This window comes from Macaca nemestrina, chromosome 1, assembly GCF_043159975.1.
Source record: "Macaca nemestrina isolate mMacNem1 chromosome 1, mMacNem.hap1, whole genome shotgun sequence".
Taxonomy (NCBI): domain Eukaryota; kingdom Metazoa; phylum Chordata; class Mammalia; order Primates; family Cercopithecidae; genus Macaca; species Macaca nemestrina.
Window position 1 is genome coordinate 173,737,093 of NC_092125.1, and position 27,672 is coordinate 173,764,764.

At 40.0% G+C, this 27,672-nt stretch overlaps 1 protein-coding gene across 2 annotated transcripts in view; it reads left to right on the plus strand.

Annotated features, from left to right (window-relative positions):
• The first annotated feature begins 800 nt into the window (after positions 1-800).
• Positions 801-27,672, plus strand: part of CYP2J2 (cytochrome P450 family 2 subfamily J member 2) — a 52,773-nt gene continuing 25,901 nt past the window's right edge. Inside the window, exons 1-8 of one of the 2 annotated variants that reach the window (XM_071092331.1) lie at positions 801-1,052; positions 11,350-11,512; positions 14,100-14,249; positions 14,654-14,814; positions 16,444-16,620; positions 18,470-18,611; positions 21,204-21,391; positions 25,521-25,659. In XM_071092331.1, the coding sequence (XP_070948432.1) occupies positions 843-1,052; positions 11,350-11,512; positions 14,100-14,249; positions 14,654-14,814; positions 16,444-16,620; positions 18,470-18,611; positions 21,204-21,391; positions 25,521-25,659 (1,330 nt within the window). In that variant the 5' untranslated portion in view covers positions 801-842. The remainder of the gene's footprint in view (positions 1,053-11,349; positions 11,513-14,099; positions 14,250-14,653; positions 14,815-16,443; positions 16,621-18,469; positions 18,612-21,203; positions 21,392-25,520; positions 25,660-27,672) is intronic. The other variant, XM_011764415.2, reaches the window with a different exon arrangement.

A 27,672-nucleotide genomic window follows, 5' to 3' on the forward strand; every position in this document is an offset into this window, starting at 1 on the left:
AAAATATTGTAAGCAGAATATGTGACTCTATGTTGAGTACATGAGTGTATACTATACTATTCCCGAGCTATGTTTCATGTTTTGAGTCTCACCATTTGTGAGACCCAAGCAGGCACTCACCAGATGGTATGAAAGGCCAGAACCCGGCGGTCCCACAGTCTTGGGGCTTCGGAGAGGAGCCTTTCAAAGCAAACCAGCAAGGATCAGGACTAAGACATTCCTTCAACAAATGTTCATTAAGCACTTATTATGAATGCTGCTCAGTGCTAGCAGCTTTAATGTAGTGCCTTTTAATCTTCCAAACACTTTCAAATACAGGACCTCGTTTAGATGTGTTTCAGAGGGTGGATTTATTTGTTCACCACATACTTAGTACTTAACCTTTCTGTTTCCTCAACTGCAAGATGAGACTACCGAGAGCTTCTCCTGCATAATTTTGTCAAAATGAAATAATAATCTTTATAAAGAGGCAGATGTGCTGTCTGGCATTTAGTAAGAGCCCAAGAAATGTTGTTTCTTGGTACTGCTGTTGTCATCACTATTTACCAGGCATGGTTCCAATCATGGGAGAGACGGTGATAGAAACGAACAGAGGCTCAAATGTCTGTGATGCTCTCAGTAAACCCATGGGCTTCTTGAATAGAAAAGAAACTGCTCCTAGCCTGGTCTTTTGTAAGACTGGTGCGTGTCCTCCTGGGAATCTAGCGCCTGACAACTTCCCGGGGTGCAGCGAAGGGGCGGGGCTGGGAGGCGGGGCGCGGCTGGGAGCGAGGCGGGGCGGGGAGGCGCTGCGGGGACCTGCGACTGCTTAGACCGCAGAAGAGCAGGAGGACGTCTGAGACATGCTCGCAGCGCTAGGCTCTCTGGCGGCTGCCCTCTGGGCAGTGGTCCATCCTCGAACTCTCCTGCTGGGCACTGTCGCCTTTCTGCTCGTTGCTGACTTTCTCAAAAGACGGCGCCCAAAGAACTACCCGCCGGGGCCCTGGCCCCTGCCCTTCGTTGGCAACTTCTTCCATGTGAACTTCGAGCAGTCGCACCTGGAGATTCAGCAGGTAGGAGCGGGAGAAGGTACCTGGCGTGTCCTCACCCTAACCCTGTTCTGCAGCACAAGGGACATTCCCGGACGTTCCGGGAGCGTGGGTGGAGTCGGGGTTGAAGGGCAGGAAGTGGTGTGGCTAACGCTAGTAACCTGGTAAAACCCACTTTGGGTTTCGTTTCCTAACCCATTAACAGGCATGATTCCACCTACACTTTCTAGGGATGGAATATTATTAAATGTTTACTAATTTGCATGTCGTCATGTTAAACATTATTGGAACACCTTATTTGTAATGTGATTACCTTGTCCTTTTTTATATGATTGTCCTCAAAAACGCTATACTTTCTTTCTGAGAAACTTCATTTCCCATACATAAAGTGGTGATAATACTACCTCAATCTTCATCACTTCTCAACTGAGTTATTCCCACGACACTAATTGATCCCTCCACCTTCAGTCTCCTTCCCTTGCAGTGCACGCTCACTAAGTAATAATTTTAAAATGTTCCTCCTCTGCTTAAATTTTTGCCAAACGGTATTCAGACTCCTGACTGAACCACCTGGGACCCTTCTTGATACAACCTCTTTCTGCCTCTATGCAATAATCTCCCATCAGGGCTCCCCAACTCTGGTGACCGAATTCTTTCAAGTTCTCTCAGCCATCAAACTCTATCTCAAGAAACCAGTGCCGGTTTTCCTGGCACTCAGCACAGGTATCTTGCTGAGAGAGAACAGCAAGACAAGTGATTATGAAGATTAAAATAGTGAGTGGTCAATATTGACATGGCTTATAGTTGGTACATAACAAATATTAGTTCTCCTTTCCCTACACATACCTGCAGTGCTTTAAACACATGGCTGTATATTGTACTCAAATATTGATAGACCAAGTTTTATCACTTTATGGGAGAAATACCCCATTGGTAATACTGACTGACAGAATTAGTCACAGAATGTTAAAGCTAAGCCCCCAAACCTATGCCCTCATTTAGTAAATATGTTGTTTAATTTCCAAGTATGTGGAGATTTTCTTGTTATCATTCTGTTAATTATTTCAAGTTTGATTCCATTGTGGTCAAACATCATACTTTGTACAATTTCAGTTCTTTTAAATATGTTAAGGTTGATTAAATGACACAAGATATAGTCTATCTTGATAAATGTGCCATGCAGGCTGGAAAAAATATGTATTGTTGGGTGGAATAATTGATATAAATTATTATTGGGTGAAGTAATTGATATCAATATCAATTTGATTTTACTGAGTAATGATATTGTTTGGTTCACCTCTGTCCTTATTGACTTCTTGTCTACTTATTCTATCAATTACTGAAAGAGGAATGTTGAAGTTTCCAAGGACAATTGAGAGTATCTATTTCTCCCCAGTTCTAGTAGTTTTTCCTTTATGTATTTAGAAACTCTGTTGTTTTGCACATACACGTTTAAGATTATCATGTCTTCTTAGTGAATTGATCCCTTTATCCTGTAATGTCCCTCTTAATTCTTCAAAATTTATTTGCCTAAACTTTACTTTATCTGATTAATATAGCCACAACAACTTTGTTTCTGATTAGTATGTGCTCGGTATATGCATTTCTATTCTTTAACTTTTAAACTTCTTGTATCATTATACTTGAAATTAGTTTCTTGAAAACAGCATATACTTGGGTCTTTTTTTCATTCTGGCAATCTCTGTCTTTTAATTGCTGAATGTAGACTATTTATATTTAATGTAATTATTGACATACTAAGATTTGTCTAGCATTTTATTATTTATTTTCTTTTTCCTGTTTTTTATGCCTCTATTTTCCTTTTCCCATCTTCCTGTGAATCACTTGAACATATTAAAAATAATTTTATTCTTATTTATCTGAGGTGATTTTAGCAGCTCTTTTTGTATTGTGTTTTACAAGTGATTGCTCTAAGGATTACAATATGCAGATGTAGCTGATTGCAGTCTATTAGTATAAAAATTTTACCACCTCAAATGAAATATAGATATCTTGCAACCATTTAGGTTCCTTTACCCTCTCTACTTCATAATTGTCATAAGTGTTATCTCTATATACGTTGAGAACTACATCAGATAATATTATAATTTTACTTTTAAATGTTAAATTCAATTTTGAAAACTCGAGAGAATAATAGTCTATTGTATTTACCCGTTTATTTACCCTTTCCATTTATCTTTTTTCATTTCTGATGTTACAAGCTTATCATATCCTTTCAGATCTGAAGAACTATCTTTAGTCATTCTTATAGTGCAGGTGTATTGGCAAGAAATTCTCTTAGCTTTCCTTCATCTAAGAATGTTTTCATTTCACCTTCATTTCTGAAGTACATTTGCACTGGACATAGAATTCTAGGTTGACAATTCCTTTCATTCAACATTTTAAAATGTTGTGCTACTTCTTTTTGGCCTCTGTGGTTTCTGTTAAGAAATCTACTGTCATCTGAATTGTTATCCCCCATATGTAATGAACCTTTTCTCACTGCCTTCCTTCAAGAAATTTTCTTTGTTTATGTTTTTGTTTAATTTTTAGAGGTTTAATTATGATAGATCTTGGTGCCACTTTCTTTGGGTTTATCCTGTTTGGGTTTCTGAAACTATAGATTTGTATTTTGCCAGTTTGGAGGAGTTTCAGCCACTCTTTCTTCAAATATTCTTCAACTACATATTCTTTTTCCTCTCTTTCTTGGACTCTTGGATACTGATGGCACAAATGTTAGATCTCTTGTTGTGTCACAAGTTCCTGAAACTCAGTTTTTGTTGTTTCCAATGTAGTTTCTCTGTGTTGTTTAGTTTGAATATGTTCTGATCTGTCTTCAATTTCACAGATTCTTCTATTACTGCCATTCTGCTATTGAGCTATTTTATTGAATTCTTAAATTTATTCTATTGTATTTTTCAGTTCTAACATTTTCACTTGGTTCTTCTTTATCTTTTATTTCTTTGTTAAAATTTCCTAATTTTTTGTTTGTTTTGAGACTATTCATAGTTATTGGAAAAGCTTTATAACAGCTGCTTTTAAATATTTAATTATTCTGTATTTCCAACATCTGTATCATCTCACTGTTGGTGTCAATTCACTCAAATTGATGTTCTCTTGATTCTTGATAAGGTGAGTAATTATGGACTATATCCTGGACATTTTATATATTTGTTGTAAGACTTACCCTGGATACTATACAGATCTTTTATTTTAGCATATAGCCTATTTAGATTCTGAATGCTCACTTTTGTGGGTGGCAGTTCAAATACCAATGCAGGTTATAAAGCTTCTGCAGTGCTATTCTGGTCTACTCCACTTTGTATTACCCACTCCCACAGGAGCCCATCTCACATTCTCATCAGTACAAGCTTGGGAAATGGAATATGGAACAGAAGACAGGAAACCCTCTGGTATACTAGCTTACTCTTTACTACAGAGGGAAGACAGTCAGAGATCTGCCCATATCTGCTTCAAGGGGAAGTGCACCTCCTTATTACTATAGAAGAAGGCTGGAAGTCCTAATTTGCCCTCTGACTCTTGCAGGGAGTTTCTTTACTTCAGCTTAGTAATAGAACTCACAATTCAGCTCACAGCCTCAGCAGAGAGGGGTACTACCGCGTTATTGCAAAGTAGGGTGAAAGACAAGGTACTGTCCATGTACTCCAGGGCTGTAGGACCTTTTAGAATTGGGAAGGGTCAAATGTTTTTCATGGTATTTGCCTCCACAACAAAGAAGTAAAAAGGCTAATTGGTTTCTGTCCTGTTGGGCTTTCCTTTTCCTAGTCCTTTGGCTAGAGAGAGTAGACTTTTCTTGAAGATATTTTTGTCTGTGTTAGTTGGTGTCATGATTAATAGAAGTAAAATGGAAAGCTTTCATTCAATCTTGTCTGGAATAAGAAGCTTGATCTGCACTTTTGTTGTATTCCTAAGATAGGTGTTTCTAGAGAGGTTATATGACTTGCCTAATGTCACAAAACTAGCCAGTGATAAAACTGAGACTAGGATCTCATCCTTGGGCCTGTGATTTTTTTTTATCACACTGTCACTGTTTATTTTTATTTTATATAGGTTTGCATTTTTGTATTTCTGGGTGTAAGACAATTGGAGTTAAATTGTGTAATTTAGTTATAATTAAATTTACATTCTTGCAATTGGAAAACATTAAGTACTAACTAATAGATCTTACATAAGGATTTTTATGTTAATTTTCATTTCATCTTCATGATAGGCACACAAGTTAGGTATGATCTGGTGTTGCTTCCATTTTACCATGGAGCAAACTGATTGAGAACAAACAGTGAACTGCCCAGGTTATTGAGCTAAATAATAACGAATAAGGATTTGAACCTGAGACTATTTGATTTGTATACCTATTGTAGGATCTGGCCAGCAGCCCGCAATGTGATGAGGCTCTTTCCTTGTTCCCAGGCGGATTGGCAGGTCGAGAAATAGAAGACACTCACAAGATAGTGAAAGCTGGGTCCAGGAGGGTCACTGCCTTCTGGTCCTGTGATGCTGCCAACGCACCAGATATACCAGCATTTACTATTAAGTTTAGTGAGGGTGGGGGTAGGTTAGTGAGGGATTTGGGGTCGTTTGATTATGAGGTGAGATGGTCACATGGGGATGAAGTAATTCTTTAACATAACATCCGTATGCAGAAGTATAGTATACAGAGATAAGAATTTACAATATAGTGTGTGCATCAGCAATTTCTAACAGAGCCTTAAAACAGAAACACAGTCCATCCATACCTATGATTAGCAAGATATTAATCAGCAGTAATAGCTGCAGCAAAAGCTGGTTACAAACAATCAATAGAAACAGGATGTGAAGCTAGACAACCAGTTAGACCAAAAATTCCCAGAATGGAGCATGCCTTAACCCTAAAGAGACCTAGAAGAACCGTGGCAAGATAAGGGCATTTATAGCCCTATCTTATCCATATGAACAGGTGCCCCTCATGCGTCCATTTATAGGCTCTCCACAAGGGTTGCATTCCATTCCCAGAGCTTTGAACATCTGCTTTTCTGGGATAGGAATCTTGGTGATGTGAGACCTCCCTGACTGCACATCCATTTACAGGCTCTCTACAGGGGGAAGCACATCACGTGCTGTTGGCTCATTCTGGCAGCCCAGCTGGCATTGTCTTTACACAATCCTGTATGCAATTTTGCATTTACAATAATCAGGAGCATTTCATCTTTTATTCTGTAGTAATAGTTTCAGGGAGTCTCCCTACATATACCCGTTATCTACTTTATGTTGCCTGACTTTTCATGACATAGTTAGAGGACAATTGGTTTACTCACATGTTTATTCATTCAACAGACATTTATTAAGTGCTTATCATATGCCAGGCAAAGTACAAGGCTGTATATGACTAAATGTATAGTGTACACACTTGGCAACCAAATGTGATATAAGGAGATTGGATCACTAAATGGAAACCCTGGGGATAACCTTTTGTAGAATGTTGGAAGAAATTGGGCTGAATTTTAAAGAAAATGTTGATTTTTGGCAAGTGGCTAAATGGAGTAAAGGGACAGAAGATTTTTAATAGGGGAAAATGGTCTGAGCCATAATAATTTTATTATTAATTTTAGTATCGTGATTACTTATCACAACAATACTAAACATGGGAACTAATAACATCCCCCATTTTATAGACTTGGAAACTAAGACAGAGAAAAGTTAAATAACTTTCTCCCAAATCACACAGAAACTAAGAAGCAGAATCTGGATTCAAACAAGTTTGTATAACTTCAAAATCCAAACTCTTAAGCACTCCCTTGCATCACCTCTCCTACTTAAACATCTTAGAATTCTGATTGAAAACCAAACAAGATCCAAAATATTATACCTGATGTTAAGACTCTCCTCAGCCTAGCTCAGATTACCTTGTCAGCCTTGTCTCCCATCTCCCTTACCGACTGAGAAGATGCTTTTCCCAGGAGCCTGCCTCAACCTTGGTCCTCTTATGTGGTTCTTAACTTCCTCCCATCAAATATTTTATTGTAAAGAATGATAATAGATAATAATGAGAAGTGATTATTTATCTATATGCTCCATTAGATTGTTAGCTTCTTGAAGTAAAGGACTTGTTGCACTCCCCAGCACCTGGTCTTGACCTGGCACATGGTCAGTGCTCTTTAAATAATGAACCCTATCCTTCAGTCAAACAAGGTAGCTCTCTTGCTCCCAAACACCTTCTGCATTTCCCCTTTACATCTGTATGTGATGTTCCCACAACCTAGAATGCCTTTAATTTCTTACCATGTGTTTTTTTATTATTGTTGTGGTTTGGAGGTTGTTGGTTTTTGTCTGTTTGTTTTTTGGTGACATCCTGACCTTCATTTAAAATCTGGCTCAGATACCATCTACTCTTTAAAAAAATATTTTTCTTATATCTGTGGTGGAAAGTCATCTCTTCTTGTGATAGCTTTATGTCCCTCTCTATCAGCATAATAACACATGTCATCTGCTATGCATTCCAATTTTTTTCTGCACAGTCAGTCTCTCGCAAGAGACTTTGACACTTTAGGAAAACATCATATCATGTTGATCTTTGTATTACCTCCATTTATAATACACCAGTGCCAGAAGGTGCCTGGCAACTCTTAAGCATCTCATAAAAGCCTGTTAAATTGAACATGAATTTGATCTCCACAGCCTGTTCTCAGAAACCAGCACAGCCCCAAGAACTATCTGTGAAACCATTATTCTTAGAAGGAGTTCATGGGCCCCAGAGGACTGCTAACTCCTGAAACTGCATGCAAAGCTGTTTATGTGTATAGCTGTGTATGTGTTTACTGGAGAGCAGGTCTATGATATACATTATATTTTCAAAGGATTCTATAACTCAAAAAAGTAAAGAACCACTGTTTTAAAGCTTTATTTCCCATTTTCTTGTTTATTTTTTTTCTTTATTGGATAAAAAAGCTTTTCAACTGTAAAGGCAACAATCCATACACAGTGAGACAGCATATTAAAATACAGTTTAACAAGAGAGAGTCCTTGTGCCTATCCTGCCATCACTGTGAATGCATGCACACGTGCGCATGTGCATACACACACACACACACATACACACACACACTCAGCAGTACCTCTATAGGACCTTGGTGGATATCTTTCCAGATTTGCATATAAATGAAAATAAAGTTATATTTCCAACTTTTTATTAGAAATTCCATGTATCAATGAGAAAAAAAGTTGAATACCTTGATACGGAAATATTTGAAAGACATAAACATATGACTTTAAAAATACAACATCCAGATTGAGGGAAAGATGTTAAACTTTAGAGAAATATAGAAACAGCATGCATTTTTGTGCCTATTAGGATTTCTCTCTCTGTCTCTCTCTCTCTCACACACACACACACGCGTGCGCACGCACACACACACACACACACACACACACAGAGGCACAGCTCAGGAACAGGCCCTCTGACCTACTGCTGCAGGGAGTGTGAATTAATACACTCTTTTCCTGTTTTTCTTTTCCTCTTTTCATGTGTTTGTTCTGTTGGTTATTAAATTTAAGAACGTAGATTAAGTGGAATCTCTGTCAACTTTATATCTCTTGGTAGCCATGGTTCAATAGTTCAATCTCTTCTCCCACTAATCCTTTACTTCTTCCTCTTTACTGTAAACATTTATTTTGTTCCACACTTTTTTAAATGCTTATGCTACATTTGGAATTTTTATTCCTAGCATTACATTTCCTGTCCCTTATTACTTTTGTTTGTTTGACTTTTAAATATTCTGTTTCATTTCTTTTCTTTTTCTATTTTCATTTCTGATTTTAAGACTGTTTTTGTCTTTCAAAGCATCTTATTTTTATCTCCTTTTGTTTTATTCTGTTGAGGTTTTTTTTTTTATTCGTGGTTCATTTAATGATATACAATTGAAAAGTGTGCCCTACCTTATAAAATCTTCTCAGAAGCCCTCTGGGTCATTTAATCTTTCTAAAGCAATGGATAAAATGACTGACAGGGTGCTTGTAAGAATTGTTAGACATCGCCATTCTCATCCCAGGGCTCCTACTCCATCTTTAAACAGTTTATAATATCATACAAGTTGTTGATCTAGTTCTGTTTAACTAGAAATATGCAATGGCAGAGAGTTGGTAGAGATAAAATTCTTAAGAAGTTTATTTCAGTAAATAGTAATGGAGTTCTGAATCCCTCCCAAGTACAAGCTGAGATTCTAGGCTGTATACTTTGCTAGTTAGACGTCATTTAACTTAACCTGATATTTTTCAGCTCTACCAAAAACATCCTTATTTAATGTTCTGAATTAGTCAAGAAATCCTTCTTGTCAGGCCTAAGAAGTTCATCCAGGAATTCAGCAAGTGTACATTTAAAAAAATGCTTAATGTGTGTGGTTCCATTACTGCCATTTCATAGAAGCAAAGATGCTTACTTTAGGAGCAAACTGACTTGAGATTGAATCTCAGCTCTGCTTTTCCTAGCAAGACAGGAAATCCTGTGTAGGAGATAAAGATTGATGGAGGACTCTGGGCCAAAAGAATACAAGGACTGAGTTCAGGCTTGGTCTTTAATGTGGGAGCAAAGTGGTAGGATAGGACTGAACCCATTGTATTTGCTCTGATGGGGACTGTTGGGTACAGGACTCTGAGAGGAACATGGTGGAGCGTAAGTGCAAAAGCATCTGGATTGTGGAGAAGAGGCTACAAACACCTAAGGGAAATGAAGTCCTTTGGATTGTTACCACTGCCTGCAGCTACACACAACCCAGGCAGACAAAAGGCAGGGTCTACCTGGGACCCTTTGTCAAACAGGTAGATTAGGAAGGATTTTGATTCGTGACTGTACACTGTCCTCCAACCTATATTTGCAGATATTTGCATGCTTGTGCATGTTCATGAACATACACACCCCCATTCTCTCTCTCTCTCCTACCCCAACTCTCTCACTCTCACTCATTCTTACTTTCACTCCCACTAAACTTTGTCACACAGGTTTTCCCTCTTGAAAGAGGAGAAAAATTATTACTACTGTAGGGTGGTTGTGAGATTAATGAGATAAAATATGAAAGGTGATTAGCAATGGCTTCCTGTGACCATGAGTGCCTTCTTCCCACACACCAGTGGGTTCCTGTCCCCTTTGCCACCGTAAGAATGCATCCACGGCCCTTTGCACACAGAGCTCTTTCATTCCTCGGAGACTCGCCGGGTGGCTGTGCGCCTGGAACCAGAAAACAAAGTGCCTTTCACATTGCTGCTCTCATTCTTCCTCACAGAACCTTAAGAGGGAGGAATAATTTTCTCCCTTTTATAGCTGGGGAGCTGAGCTGAGGCTCAAAAAATAAAGCAACTTCCCCAAGAGCCCAAAACGATTGAACTGTACACCCCAGATTGCCACCTAACTCCAGAGCTTGAGGACTTTCCTCCATGCTTGGCCCCTGCCCTATAATGCACCTTCTATTATCTAGCATATGTTTCTATAATCTATGCCCAGTCTAGGAAGGGGGCATTCTCATTTGATTAAACAGATAGTTACGATTTACTAGGAAGTCCAGACTGAAGAAGTCTCAGCCTTCTTAAGTGGCTGAGACATGATTAGTGTTCAGAAGAGAATGTAGATGTGCTGAATTCTCTCTGTTCTCTACACTCTAGGATGCTTGGGGTTAGAAATCTTGTTTACTACGTCTATATATTGAGGCAGGTTTTCACTCTGTCACCCAGGTTGGAGTGCAGCGGCACGATCATGGCTCACTGCAGGCTCAACCTCTCAGGCTCAAGTGACCTTCCCACCTCAGCCTCCTGAGTAGCTGGGACCACAGGCAGGTACAACCATACCCAGCTAATTTTTCATTTTTTTGTAAAGACAGGGTCTCACTGTGTTACCCAGACTGGTCTCGGACTCCTGGGCTCAAACAATCTGCCTACCTCGGCCCCCCAAAGTGTTGGGATTACAGGCATGAGCCACTCCACATGGCCAGAACTTATTTATTTTATTACAGTTTTATCCTCATGCCTTTGCCCTAGGGACACATGATAGATGCTCACTCAATTCATGTTGGTTGAATACATAAATAGATATTTTATAAAGAAACATTCACATTCTGAAGTGAATTGAATCTGAGCCTTGTTGAAAGGAGGAGAAAAGGAAATAAAATTATTCCTGTGAGATCAATGTACTCTCTCTCTCTCTCTCTCTCTCACACACACACACACACACACACACACACACTTCTCTCAATATGAGCCCCTCCAGCTACACACATCCGCCATCTCTGAACACATGGATATGTGCATATTCAACTGTTACTATTTAACTGTTTTTCAGTTTGTGAAGAAATATGGGAACCTTTTTAGCTTGGAGCTTGGTGACATATCTGCAGTTCTTATTACTGGCTTGCCCTTAATCAAAGAAGCCCTTATCCACATGGACCAAAACTTTGGGAACCGCCCCATGACCCCTATGCGAGAACGTACCTTTAAGAAAAATGGTAAGTTTCTTGGCCAACGAAAGGTGAGTGTTTGATGTTGATAGTCCTATAGTCTGCTAAAGGCGCCTTGGTGGCTATAATTTTACAACACTCCTAGAAACCAGCCCCACAGTAAACTTCCTGCCACTAAAGGAAGCTGGGTATTCACATTTCCTGACTGAAGTCACTCCCTCAGAAGATTTGATAAGATCATCCCTCACTGGGATTTGGGAGAAGCCACATGCCCTGCCCAAACCTACTGTGGATGCTTTTCTAATGAAGTAACCACATTACCCATTTATAGCAGAGGAACGTGTTCTCTCTGTTTTCCTCTTCCAACCCTCTCCCCTTAGGAAAATGGATGTGGATCTTCCTCATTCTGTTGATGCTTCTTCCTGTCTCTAGTTCCTTATTCTCTTTCATTAAGGTTGTATCACACAGAGGATCTTGAGCCTTCTGGTCTATGATAGAACAGATTGGCATGAACACTTAAAATTACCATTAAATATATGGAAACATTTAAAAATTGAAATGACAATCTCAAATCTATCACTCTATCAAAGCACCACTTTTAGGTGCTTCTCAATTCTTTGAAATAGGTCCTCAATTAATTCTATATCCGTTCACTGTATTATCTGCCTTGTGAAGCACAGTACTAGGCATGAGTGATGTAACAGTGAGAAGAATAGATAAAATCCATATCCTATGTAGTTTATATTCTATGCAGAGAGAAAAAATAGTATCAATTAACTATAATAGTTAGAAGTCTACAGTGTTTTGAAGTCGAGTGCAGGATGTACTTATTAATGCAGTCCTGGGATGCAGAAAAAGTAAGTAAATATTCATTTAATAAACTGGTGAAACAATCTGGCAGACAGAAAAGAATATGAAAAGTCCCTGACATGAAAAGGACAGGGAACTTGAGAAATGAAAGGTGGCCAATATGACAAGGATGGGGATTAAAAGGAGATAATTAAAGGGAGATGAAACTACTGAGCTTGGCCAGGAATAGTTCGTGCAAGTTCCTGTTAAGGATATTAGTTTTTATCCTAACATTAATGGAAGCTCTTGAATGGCTTTAAGTAGAGAAGGGAACTATACTTACACTGTACATTTTTAGGTTTTATTTAGGCTGCTATTCAGAGAATAGAAGAAAAGGAGCAAGAGACTTTTGTAGCATTTTAGGTTACAGACAGTGGTAGCTCAGGCTAGGGAGGTCCAATAACAGTAGGGAAATAACAGTAGGTTACACCAAGATAACAGCAGGGAAGAACTGGATTTGAGATATCCAGGAAGTACACCTCTTAAGACCTGATGACATAGGTGCAGGGAGAAGGAGGTGTTGAGGTGACACTCAGATGGGTATATGATGGAGAAAAGGAACACTGAGTACAAGGTATTTGGTTTAGTTGGGCATGGGTGAAAAGTCATATGGAGAAAATTGTGAGTTCAGTCATGGATATGCAGAATTCAAAATGCCTTTAAATCAGCAAAGTCAATCAGGCAGTGTTGTATATAAGATTCTGGAGCTCAGGGACAGAAATAGATGGTCACTATCAATAGATGTTATTTAAAATTTTAGGAGTTGATAAGATTTACCAGAAATAGAGTATAGGGTGAGAAAAAGAAGTTTTAGATGAAGAAGTTCCTGAAGAACTCCACCATTTCAAGATCTAATGGAATATGAACCAGCAAAAGACATAGGAAATTGCTGGCAGAGAATTAGGAAGAAAATCTGGAGACAATGGTATCCTGAGCACCACTGGAAGGCAGTATTTCAAGAAAGAAGCGTCTACTGCAGCTGCAAGTAAGACGAGGTCAAAAGGTATCCCTGCATATGACAACGAGGCAGACCAATTCAGTGAGTGAGAAGGCCATAGTCAGATATTAAAAGGTGTTGAGGAGTGCTCTGGAATTGAAATTGAAAGGAATGTGGCATTACCTGTGTTATAAAACAAATGATGGTCTGTTAAGCCCACCAAAATTTTTTTTCTTTGCTTGTACTCTTCTTTCTGCATGGAACATTCACTCCTCCTTGCTCTCTTGATTCCTTACATCATCTTTTAATGTCCGGGTTAGATAGGACCTCTCCTATAAAGCCTTTCTTAGCCTCTTTAAGAGTATAGATATTGTCTTATCCATTAGTGCATTCCTAGTCTTTAGCATAACATAAATACTTCACTTATGTAACTAATAATCAAAGCATGGGATTTGGAATCAGGCAGACCTGAAATTGAACACCTGTTTAGTTGCTTACTTACTGTGAGACCTTGTAAAGTGTATTTTATCCTTTATCCCTTGTTCCTCAGTTTTTTCATGAGCAAAATGAGTGGGTGAGGAGTGGTAATAATTGTACCTATCCCAAAGAGTTTCTATGAGTACTAAATTATGTAATGCACAACAAAATACATATTAAAGTGCCTGACATTGCAAGCAATCAGTAAATATTAGCCATTTTATCCATTGCTTTGGGATTATTTCTCTGGGCAGTTTTCAAGTGCCTTAATGATCTTCTCCTGTCCTTCATCTGATACACATCCCCGTATCATTTGCGAGATATTCACATTATGGAATCAGAATACTGTAATGTTGACTTTCTTTTTCCCAGGATTGATTATGTCAAGTGGCCAGATATGGAAGGAGCAAAGACGGTTTACTCTGACAGCACTAAGGAACTTTGGTTTAGGAAAGAAGAGCTTAGAGGAACGCATTCAGGAGGAGGCCCAACACCTCACTGAAGCAATAAAAGAGGAGAACGGTGAGCATTGCGTACGACAAATGTGAGAGACTGTGGCCCATTTGTTCATTGGACAGATACTTACTAAGTGAGTAAGTACTTGTTCTATGCCCAGCAGTGTGCTAGGAATGGAAGATAGAACAGTGAACAACTTAACCACTACTCTGTCCTCAAAGAGTTTTAGAAGTAAATACGCAAAGATGGGCACTAAACACATTACTGAATTTAAGCCCTGGTCCACAGTTTGACTTCCCTGGAGTTGACTGAATACTAGTTGTATGTCAGACGCAGTGTAAGGTCATGTGGCCAGAGCCGCATATATGGTTCTGCACTAGGTATGTCTTATGCCATATAGAGTAGACTCTTAGTAGGAAATGGAGACAAATCCATCAGAAGGATCCATCTTGCCCTTCCTCCACCTTCAGGACAGCCTTTTGACCCTCACTTCAAGATAAACAATGCAGTTTCCAATATCATTTGCTCCATCACCTTTGGAGAACGCTTTGAGTACCAGGATAGTCAGTTTCAGGAGCTGCTGAAGTTATTGGATGAAGTCACATACTTGGAGGCTTCAAAAACGTGCCAGGTAAGCCTCATCTTGGTTCAGCAAATTGGGGACAATGTCAGACACATATGGGTTTTTCCTTTTAGTTTTTTGTGGGTTTTTGAAGCTAAAATATAACCTTTCAAAACTGATTTCAACACAAACTTATTTGAAATCAGTCTGTTGACTTTAGTTTTTTAAATAATATGAAATATTTATATGCAAAAACCATTTCTAACATGCATGTAAGGTGCAACATGTTATATGACATACGCCTATCCACCTATATTGTTCTTTTTAAAAAGAACAACAATATTGCTGTTGCCCTTGAGTCTCTCCTCGCTGTGTCCTTCCCCAACTTGTCCATTTCCCTCCTCCCTCAGAGGTTCTCTTCTGTATCCGCTTTCTTCCTCAGCAAGTTGCTTTGAGATTCATCTGTGTTGGTTGCTCTTTTTTAATGCAGATTAGTATCTCATTGTATGAATGTGCCACTTTTTGTCAGTCTGTTCTGTACTGACGGACATTTAAGTTGTTTCCAAGTTTGGGATGCTATGAATAAACCTGCCATGAACATTCTTGTACAAGTGTTCTTGTGGTTACATCCACTCATTTTTTATATATGTATCTGGAGATAAAAGATGTTTAAAGATTGCCAAGCTCATTGCATTATTTGTCTGCCCATCAGCACTTAATATCATCAATCTTCTAATTCCATAGAATGTAGGTGTTTGGGGTTCAAACTCATTCCTCTCTTGGTGGGCCCTGCACCCCAATTTTTGTCCATATAAGCCTTTGAGTCTTTGTCAAAAACTCTGCTCAGTTTCTTGGTTCCTCAGTCACTTTTCTGAATTTGGAAGACATTTCTGGGAGCTGGGGGGTGGGGGGAGAAGATGACCCCAAGTATTGAGTTCATACCCTGGGCTTTCTTCTTCCCCTAAGCCTTATCCTGGAAACTTCCTCACTATCTTGGTTTGTATATATGTGTGCTTAAATGCATACACATGTATCTTTTCTTGGTGTTCTCAATAGAAAGAGTGCCCTTGAATTATGCAGTGTGCCATTATCAAAATTTTTTAAAATTTACTTTGTTTAAAAAATTACTCTATTTTTGAAAATTACAAATGTACATAAAAGAATACAATCATGAATCACTGTGTACTTGTCAATGAGCTCTAACAATTATCAGCACATGGCCATTCTCACTGTGTCTGCATCTGTGCCCTACTACCACATTCCCACTGTCCCTGAATTATTTTGGAGCAAATTATAGACCTCAATTATTTGATACATAAATATTTCAGCATATATTTATAAAAAGATCCATTTTAACAAAAATAAAATACCATCGTGCCTGAAAAATATGAAAAATAGTTATTTAATGCCTTCAAACACTCAGCCAGTGCTCAGATGTCCCCAGATGTCTCATGCGTATTTTTTTTTTTGGTGGCAAGCTGTTGGAGTGGTGACAAGTGGTCTGAGGCTGGATATATTTTTGACAGAGAGCTGAACTGTTTCACTAGAGGGGTGAGAGTGAAAAGAGGGGTCAAGGATAACCGAGGTTTAAGTGTGAGCAAATAAAAGCGATAGAAAGAGAAGATGGTTTCTGTTGTCTTAAAAAGTGAAAAAAAGGCACCATGTTATCTGCATGATTGTTTTGTTTTTCTCAATTAGCTCTACAATATCTTTCCATGGCTAATGACATTCCTGCCTGGACCCCACCAAACTCTTTTCAGCAACTGGGAAAAACTGAAATTGTTTGTTTCTCATATGATTGAAAAACACAGGAAGGATTGGAATCCTGCAGAAACAAGAGACTTTATTGATGCTTACCTCAAAGAAATGTCAAAGGTGAGAAAACCAAAGTCATTTTGTATTTTTTTCTTGCAGCACAAATAGGGGTGTATTAGTTTCCAGCTGCTGCTATAACAAATGATCACAAACTTGGTGCCTAAAATAGCACAGATTCATTCTCTCACAGTTCTAGATGTCAGAAGTATGAAATCAGCTTCACTGAGTTACAGGTAAGGTTTTGGCTAGGCTGGCTCTCTTTGGAGGTGCTGGAGGAGAATCTGTTTCTATTACTCTCCCAGCTTCTAGGAGCCGCCTATATCCCTTGGCTTGTGGCCACCTCCTTCATCTTCAAAGCCAGAAGCACAGCATCTTCTCTTCTCTCTGGTATCTGCTTCCATCCTGGCATCCTTTCTCTGACTTTGTCCCTCTTATTTCCCTCTAATAAAGACTATTATGATAACACTGGGCCCACTGGGATGTTCCAGGATAATCTGCCCATCTCAAAATCCTTAACCACATCTGCAAAGTTCCTTTTTCCCTATAAAGTAACATCCCTAGATTCCAGACATTAGGATGTGGATGGGCATCTTTGTGGGTCATTATTCAGTCTGCTACAAGAGTAAAAATAAGGGCAATATTTCAGAAAATATAGAGTAACATTAACTCAGTATTGATGATGCAATTAGAGATAAAGATGGGGGTTAATGGCATTTGGTTTGAGGTCCTGTGAATGCCCAAATACTGCCCTTTCATCCCCCATCCCCTACCCTCTACTGTTATTTGGAGGTATACACAAAGGGGGAACATAGCAGTTAATCCTCAAAGCTCTGTTCTATCATTAGTTGGGCCTGGACCCAATAACCTATACCCTTTTCTCAGCCCCCATAGATAATACAAGTAAAGCTGAGTTGGATGCCAGAGTTTAAAGGCCAACTTTATTAAGGCCTGAGTTGGGCTTTTGCCTTTCCTTCTGTCTTGTACCTTTCACTTTCCAACATTACAGGCCAGAAGTAAAGAGGAAACCAAATTGGATGCATGACCTTGAACACAGTTACCCCTCTGATTAACATGTATCTCTGTGTCAATACTGTCATCTTTATACATCCAATCCTCCTTGCTGGATTGGAAAGAATGGTGGATTTCTTTCCCTCTTATTTAACCTTATTGGCATGACATTTATAGAAGTATTGTTTTCACCTCAGAGGAGGAGATTTGCTATATGTTGTGCAGGTAAGGAAGGGACCATTAACATCAAGAGCAACATTGGACAAATTGAAGTTTCCAGAAGCTGATGTTAAAGATGACAGTATCATGAGGAATGCTTGTTAGAATCAGTGAGGTTCAAATTGGAAAGGAAAAGATGAATGAGGAGATATAAGAATTGTTGTTCACAAGAGGAATTCCATTTGTCTTTTCTGTTATCAGTACAAACATTTGTCAAGTATTTGCTATGCGTCCTTGCATTCATGTAAATCATAATGCCCTCTTAAGGGGTGTGCACTCCTATTTCCAGTGTATAAAATGGGAAACTGAAGAACAGAGAGGTTAAGTAACTTGCCCTAGGTCATACAGCTGCTAATTGAAGTGGTTAATATTGGAAGCCAAATCTGTCTTATTCACATCCCATTCTCCTTTCACTGTACTAAAAGCTTCCCCCAAATTACAGGCAAAAGAAAACAATTGTCTTGATTTTCATCCATCCAAAGGTGTCCAGCACTTGGGGCAGGACAGTGCTAACGATATTGCTGTAATAAAAGTCTGCCTTCTAAAGAGGCCAAAGGGAAAACTGTTTCTTTTGGGGACCTTTTCTTCCAAATTTCCTCCTAGGACGAAGCCCCTGTGTGTTACAGCAATCAGGAATCCTCTGAATAAACCAATAAATAACATTAAACGTTGTCTTTTCTAGCACACAGGCAATTCTACTTCAAGTTTCCATAAAGAAAATCTCATCTGCAGCACTCTGGACCTCTTCTTTGCCGGAACCGAGACAACTTCTACGACTCTGCGATGGGCTCTGCTTTATATGGCCCTCTACCCAGAAATCCAAGGTGAGCATGTCAGTGAGTGAGCCTGGACCAGGACAGAATAGTGCCTCCTGGGACGTGCCGCCTGAAGTCAGAGCCAGAAGATCTCATTGTAGGATGAAAAGAGGCAGAACAGTCATGAGTGATGAGGTCTTGGAAACTGCACATTCTTCACATATTCTGTCTGAACTGTGATGGGCCCAGGTAATACAAATGTGAGAGAGAATCCCTGTCCTCAAGAAGCTCAGAGGCAAGAGGGAAATCCATGAAGTCAATCGACATTGAGATAGTTCCAGGAAACAGTTACTTTCTGATGTGAAAGTCTAGTTGTGTCTTCCCTTCTTTTAAGTGATACCTTCCCATTTCTCCCTGAATAATGTTCAAACACCTTAGTCTGGTATATGTCACCCTCCGATATGCCCCTTCTGCCTGTCTAGCCTTGGCCCCACCTACCCTCCATGGTGGCCTCACTAAGTGACACGTCATTTTCTTTGTAGTCTGTATTTATGGCTCTATGTCATGATATATGCTTTTCCCTCTACTTGCCCAGTTTTCCTACATAGTAAACTCCTAGCTCTTCTTGAAGAATCTGTTCAAATACTACCTCTCTAAGATGTTTCTGCACTCCCCTAGGAAATTATTAACATTTTCTCCCTCCAGAGATGATGTAATGTGCCTTTGTTACTAGGCTTATCATGTATTATTTCTATAGCTTTCCCACAGACTATAGTCCACTCAAGAATGATGTTCACATCATTTTTCTTCCTCCAGCTTCCAGAACAGTTTGAACATATGGGGGATGGGAATGCTTAACAATACAGTTTCTCGAATTGTGGGTAACCATTTATTAATGAGTCATAAAATCAATTTAGTGGATCAAGACCAACTTTTTTCTTAAGATAAAAATAGAAAAGATCAGAGTGCTTCCCATGTACTAAGGTAAGTTTGTTTACAGAACTTTATTTTTTCATCTGTATCTGCATAATGTATGCTTTATATGTGTGTATTTAGGTATATGCATCCAGGGTCATGCTCAGTTAAAAAGGCTAGTAACAAACACACAAGCACTGTATGATTCCACTTACATGAGTTATCAAGAATAGTGAAATGCCTAGAGACACAAAGTAGAATGGTGGTGGCCAGAGGCTGAGGGAGGAGATATAGAGCTTTAATTCTGCTCTATTAAATTCAAGCTCTATATCTCCTCCCTCAGCCTCTGGCCACCACCATTCTACTTTGTGTCTCTAGGCATTTCACTATTCTTGATAACTCATGTAAGTGGAATCATACAGTGCTTTTTTAACTCAGTTAAAAAGGCTAGTAACAAACACACAAGCAAGTTCTGGAGAGTGATTGCCAAACAGTGTGAATATATTGAATACTACTGAACTGTTCATTTAAAAATGCTAACATAGTAAATTTTATGTTGTGGGTATTTTACCCACAAATAAAATGTTTTTCAAAAATTATAATTTATTTCACTTTCAGGTAAAAAAAAAAAAATCCAAACTAGGCTTTGCAAAGTCATTAGGGTTCCCAACTCCTTCCAACTTGTTGCTCTGTTGTGATTAGAATGATGCTCTTGTTAGCACTAAGACAGCTCACCAATAGGCTTTCCTCCAGTAGGAAGCGAAAGGGGGAAGGAAGCGCATATCCTTTCTTTAAGAACTTGTTCCAAGGATTAAACATCACTTCTGCTTACATTCTATTAGTCAGAATTTAGTCATATGGTCACACTCAGTTACAATAGGACCTGGAAAATATATTCTTTAGCTGGGCAGTCAGGTCTCCAGCTAAAATCTCTATTACTCTAGAAAAAGAGAAAAGAGGTAAGACTGCTGCAGTTTCTCTCACTGGCTAGGTGAGCACTCAACCAGCGAAAGAAACTGGTAGCAGTCCTATCTGGTCACACAAATCTCAAAACATCAGTTCATGTAAATCTCAAAACATCCTTAAGATGAAGGAAGATTTATCCTCCCTCATCAAATAAGGAAACTGAGATTTAAAGAGTGTAAGTAACTTGAGGCATCAATGTTGTAGAGCAAGTTTGCAATCCGATGGGTCTTACCTCAGGGCCCGCTTTCCACTCTTACGTGTCTACCTGAGAAATTAGAGTCTGTAGATCTGCTAAGGGTTGAATATTTGGGCCCACCCCAGCCCTAATGTATATGTTGAAAGCTCATTCCCAGTGTGATGATATTAGGAGGTGGGGCCTTTGGGAGGTGATTAGCCTTCAGGAATGGGAGTAATACTGTTATGAAAGAGACTCCAGAGAGCTGGCTCACTCCTTCTACTATGTAAGGACACAGTGAGAAAGTGCCATTTGTATACCAGAAAGTGGGTCTTCACCAGACACCAAGGCTGCTGGGGTCTGATATGATGGAGTTTAGCCATGTTAATCCTGGTCATTCCATCCCATGGCCTAACCAGGCTCAAGGAGATTTACAGAGTTGGTAGTTTTCTGAATAAGCCTTTCAAAAAGTTACAAACCATTTTATTTCTTGCAACCTGGTCAGTAATTTAGATACAACAGATGAGATCTTGGAGACCACTCATACCTCTTTATAATAAAGCATAAAAGCTTAAAAAATAATAGAACCCTTCCCTCTTTACCAGAAAAAGTACAAGCTGAGATTGACAGAGTGATCGGCCAGGGGCAGCAGCCGAGCACAGCCGCCCGGGAGTCCATGCCCTACACCAATGCCGTCATCCATGAGGTGCAGAGGATGGGCAACATCGTCCCCCTGAACGTTCCCAGGGAAGCGACAGTTGATACTACTTTGGCTGGGTACCACCTGCCCAAGGTAACTAAGCATGCTTAGCCCCACATCTTCAAGCCCATCTTTTAGATGGGGTGAAAACCTGAACTTGAGAAGTGACATTTATTCTTGTCCTGAGGAGTCACTTAAATGGAAGAGAAAGATATCTTATACCTGATATGATACTAGATTTTCTCCATGTGTCAGCTAGATATAAATAGGTATTGTGGGGAGGGGAGCAGGAAGGATTCCTACGTTAAATATGTTTAGATAAAGACTGGCGTTTCTTTCCTGTGGTGCTTCTCAGTGTTTTGACCATGCTAATGTGCATTGTGAGTCTGCGGGCAGGCGACAGGCAGCAGTTCTAGGTCAGACTTTATCACAGAACAGTTTTCTTTGTTTTGGTAGAACATCTCACCAGACTAGGGATCTGCCAAACTTTGGGAAATTCTGCTTCATGATCCTGGGGTTCTAGAATGCTGAAGTGTGAAAGGACATTTAAGACCACCTGGGACAACACCACAGTTAATGCTGGTGTTTTTAACATAATATCCCCACAGGCATTTTTCCAGTTTTTTCTTATAGTCCTGTGATGTATTATTAATTAATTAATTAATTAATTAATTTATTTATTTGACACAGAGTTTCGCTCTGTTGCTCCCAAGTAGCTGGGACTACAGGCATGCACCACTATGTCCAGCAAATTTTTGTATTTTTAGTAGAGATGGGGTTTTACCATGTTGGTTGGTTAGGATGGTCTCGATCTCTTGACATCATGATCCACCCGCCTCGGCCTCCTAAAGTGCTGGGATTACACGTGCGAGCCACCACGTCCAGCAGATGTATAATTTATTATCTTATAAGGAAGCCAATCTAAGCATGTGCAATATTCATTACTGGAAAGGGAAAGAAAGGCGCGAACATGTATTAAGCAATGATTATGTGTTGTGAACAATGTGGCCTCTTTCAAAATGTCTTACTCAATTCTCAGAGTAAGTTTATTCAAAAGAAGCTTGTTATTTCCATGTTATGGATTGAGAAGTAGAGGCTCAGAAAAATTAGGTTTGCATGAGATCTCTCAACTATGAAGAGTTGGGATCTGGAAGCAGATTTGTTTTGTTTTTTTGTATGACACCATTCTCCCTTCATAGGAGGTGCTTTGCGTCCACTTTAAAAGCGTCTCCCTGTTATTTTTTCATTTGCTCTCGGTTAGATTCCCTGTACTCACAAGTGGAACTCTTTCTTTCTTTTTCTTTCAACTTGTGTATTAGATTCAGGCAGTATATGTGTAGGTTTGTTACAAGGGTACATTGCATGATGCTGAAGTTTGGAGTATGATTGAACCATTACCCAGGTGACTGGCATAATATCCAGTTGGTAGTTTTTCAACCCTTGCCCCCCTCTCTCCTCCAGTAGTCTCCAGTGTCTATTGTTCCTATCTTTATGTCCATGTCTATCCAATGTTTAGCTACCCTTATAAGTAAGAACATGCAGTATTTCATTTTCTGCTTCTGCAACAAACAGAATTCTGATGTCACTCCACCCACCATGCTTAGGATCTCTACAGACAGCTATCATGTGCCCTCTAGTGCCCTCTCCCCACATTGCATGTTTTCAGTTCCTTTCCTTGCTTTCTAACCACTTTGGTCAGCCTCTGTGAATCTATTCCAGTTTGTCTAAGTACCTCTGAGTGTGTTATACCTGGGGAAAATCTCAAGAAGTAGAATCAGAAGAGCTTACCCATTGGACATTGCTTGGTTACTATCCCTGCAGAGCCAGGAAAAGCAGCTGTTACATTTGCTATTTCCTTACTGATTGGCCATCTAGTGGATAAAGGCTGAGGTCTAAATTCCCCAGGTGCTGTTTGCATTTTTCTAGCAATTTATTTAACTCAAGGAAACCAGCTCGGCTCAACAGACTTCTGCCACTGATTTTTGTCAGCTTTAATAATCATCTTGGGAACTGACAAATTGAAATAACCGTGTGTTACACAGTCTACAAGCTATGTCTTTGACATCAAATAGACCTAGTTCAAATCATGGCTCTGCCTCTTCCCACTGTCTGACTCTGGGCCCATTATTTTACCTCTCATAGCTTCAATTTCTTCATCTGAAAAAATGCATTTAAACCTACTTTACAAGATCCACGTGGAGGTAAAATGAGATCATGCATGTAGGGTATTTAACTTAGTACTTAGTACAGAAAGTGCTTAAAATAGCAGTTATTGGCTGGGCGTGGTGGCTCACGCCTATAATCCCAGCACTTTGGGAGGCTGAGGCAGGTGAATCACCTGAGGTCAGGAGCAAGACCAGCCTGGCCAACATGGTGAAACCCATCTGTACTAAACATATAAAAACTAGCCAGGTATGGTGGTGGGTGCTTGTAATCCCAGCTACTTGGGAGGCTGAGGCAGGAGAATTGCTTGAACCCAGGAGACGGAGATTGCAGTGAGCCGACACAGTGCCACTGTACTCCAGCCTCGGTGACAGAGTGAGATTCTGTCTCAAAAAAAAAAAAAAAAAAGGCTGAGCACAGTGGCTCATGCCTGTAATCTCAGCACTTCGGGAGGCCAAGGCAGGCGGATCACGAGATAGGAGACCGAGACTATCCTGGCTAACACAGTGAAACCCCATCTCTACTAAAAATTCAAAAAAATTAGCTGGGTGTGGTGGTGATGCCTGTAGTCCCAGCTACTCAGGAGGCTGAGGCAGAGAATGGCCTGAACTGGGGAGATGGAGCTTGCAGTGAGTGAGCTGAGATTGCGCCACTGCACTCCAGCCTGGGCGACAGAGCTAGACTCCGTCTCAAAAAAAAAAAAAAAAAGAAAAAGAAAGAAAGAAATAGTTATACTAATACTGAAAATTAATGATTTAAAGTCCTTGAATTAATATTATATTAATATGTTAATATTTGAATGAATTCAACAAACACTACATACCTGAAATGCTCAGGTCTGGCAAAACAACCCTGAGAAAATTAATCGTGCAAGTACATATTTAGAAACATGATAACTGCCCAAAGGAAAAAACTCACTGTGGTCTTTAAAAACACAGACTAGCAGGAGTGGTCAGGGAAGGCTTCCAAAAGCAAGTGATGTTTGAGGATTAATGGATCATTAAGAGTTAGCTTGATGACAAAGTGGGGAAGAAGAACATTCCTGGCAAGGCAAGTAGTATTTAAAAAGGGTATTGAACTAAGTAGGAACACGGCATGTTTGAGAAACTGAAAGAAGAGCCCTGTAGTGGGAGTGCAGGCAGAGGGGGAGAGTGGCCCAGACTGGGACCAGGTGATGAGTCTTTGCCCTGAGAGCAATGGGTAACTACTGAAGTGTGTCAAGTCCTAGGTATGAGCAGTGGAGGCTGTGGGAGTGGGGAGTGACATGACTAAATCATGCTGGAAGCTCACTCTCTTCCAGAGTCTGAAGCAGATTGAAAGGGGCGACAGGATTTGGGGTATAGTTAGGAAACTGTAACAGGGGTCCAGGCAAGCCGGAAAGAAGTCTGGACTAAGTGGGCATGGTGGACATGGAATGGAGGTGAAAGTAGCATTGACCAATCTCGTTGATGGGTTGGATAAAGGCAGAGTAAAGGAAAAGCTCCCTCTGGGAACTCCTGTGTTTCTTAATATATACCTGGGTGGACAGGGGCTCCTTTCATGGGTCTGCCTGATTCTATTACTAAACCTACTGTGGGGAGTGGGGTACCGTGTACTAGACATTGGAGGAAAGAGAATGGCGAAGCCAAGATGAATGAGATGTCTTTTACCTTTGTAGAGCCGCCATCGTTATAGCTTCACTGAGCAGCTGGGTTGGTTTTGGTACACTGCAGACTGACTGTTGGATTATTCTCTCATCAGTGTATTCATGTCCCCTCCCTCCGAGACCTACCTAAACTGACCTGTCCCTGTAAGGAAGATCCATCCTGCACTCAAGAGTAGTCAAACATCCCTGTTAAAATTCCCAGCAGGGAAATCCAATCTAATTTGTAGGCTGTCCCAGACAAAGAGGAGGGTCCTGGGTTGGGGGACACAGGAGACCGTGTACCGCAGCTGGGGAGGGTGGGGCAGTTCAGAGTATGTTCAGCCTCCGGCATGGAAGCCCGAGGATGACCACCCTCTGCATTGGTGTGCTTTTACATGGGTCAAGCCTTGCCTGAGTCTCTGCTGCTTTCTCTAGGGGACCATGATCCTGACCAATTTGACGGCACTGCACAGGGACCCCACAGAGTGGGCCACCCCTGACACGTTCAATCCAGAGCATTTTCTGGAGAATGGACAGTTTAAGAAAAGAGAAGCCTTTCTACCCTTCTCAATAGGTAAGTTGTAATAAACAGGCATATGGGAGTCCAGGGCCCCTCTCCCAACGCTCCCCTGCTCTCTCCCTGTATTCCCTTGCTTTCATTGGAACATCTCCAGACAGCCTGGCCAGTGCAACTCACTCCATCTTGCTGTAGGGGTCAGCCCTGGGATTTCCAGGGCTGGGCGTTGCTTCAGCCTGCCCTTATTTCTTAAGCCCTCCATTGCCTCTGCTGGAGATTTCAGCTTTCCTGTGTTCTGTCCTCTGGAACACTGGGGACAGAGACCCAGACTCCACTTCCAGCTCACAAAGAGGATTAGGTGCTGCTTTTTGTTTGTTTGCTTTTTGTTTTTTGTTTTTTTGAGACGTAGTTTCACTCTTGTTGCTCAAGGCTGGAATGCGATGGCGTGATCTCAGCTCACTACAACTCTGTCTCTCATGTTCAAGTGATTCTCCTGCCTCAGCCTCCCAAGTAGCTGGGATTACAGGCATGCGCCACCATGCCAGGCTAATTTTTTGTATTTTTAGTAGAGACAAGGTTTCACCATGTTGGCCAGGCTGGTCTCGAAGTCCTGACCTCAGGTGATCCACCCACCTCGGCCTCCCAAAGTGTTGGGATTACAGGCATGAGCCACTGCACCCGGTGGAGTGCTGCCATCTTTACTAAATTCTAAAATGTCCTCAGTTCTTTTTAAGGACTGCCCACTCACAGAGAAATAGAGCTGATCTATAATAAGGAGATAGAGAGGGACAAGGGGAAGGAGAAACTTATTTGCCACATGTGCATCAGTCAGTGGCTTCACTAGATTGGATTCTACTCTCTAAGTACGCCCTCGAAAAGGTTCTTTGGCCTTTGTAATTTTAATTCATTTTTTAAAATCTAATTAATACATTTATATAATGTGTAACTTGAAAATTAAGAAAGAAGAGGCAGTGAAAACTCTCTTTTTTCTCCTGTTTTTAAGATAACCAGGTCCAAAAATATATTTTTAACTCATGACATTGAAAAATCAATACCAAAAATTCTTAGTATGTTCCAGGTTTTGAGTTAGATATGTTGCATAGTTTATTTCAAATAATTTCACAATTCTTTAGTTCCATCAGTATTTACTGAGCATCTATTATGTGTCAAGCATTCAGCCCTGGTGATATTACAATGAATGAGTGAAACAGAAAACAAAACAAAACAAAACTGCTCCCATGGTGCATATGTTCTAGTGTAATCATATAAAGTTTATGTTACTGTAACCACTTTTTAGTGATGAGGAAGCTGAAGCTTAACCCAGTATAGAAACTGAAGTCATAAAACTCACGTGGCAGAGCTAGGATCAGTGTCGATCGCATTTATCAAAAACTAAAATGTGCTTTCTTCCTAACACTCTCTACTGAAAATAAATGCTACACAGACTTACCCTGTGGAATGCATGATGGTTTTCTTATTGTTAATTTAAAATACGTATTGATGTTCTGAGACAACATCATTTTGCTGAGGATGACCCTAAGGCTCAGAAAGGACAGAAACAGAATGACCCATGTTGGTATGACTCCGAAGCCCATGCTCTCCCACTGTGCTGTCTTGCCTTAGATGTCTCTGGGCTGATTCTGATGATCAATGCTGTCTTTGTCTTTCTTCATCTGATTCTGTCACCTCTGCTCACATTGGACAATTCACTTCGAATGTGAAAGCTGATATAAGATGTAGGAATATCTTCCAGTCTTCCTGTCTACGATAGTTTCAAATTTTGTATTATAGCACAAAGTTTCAGCTATTATGTTCCAATTATTATAATTAATTATTCCTGTTCTTTGACTCTTGCACAACATCCATGTGGAAATGCTAGAAATGTGACCTTCTCTGCATTCCACAAAAATGCTTCACCTAATGTCATCTGCAACTGTGATGAGAGGAATCTTACTAGAAGGCCATGGCTTTAAAAGGAAAAAGGATACTCTGGGCTAAGCGATGCCTGGATATCTTTTCTTCATATCACAAGCCTCTTTCTCAGAGTTGCTTCATGTCTCCTGTTTTTAA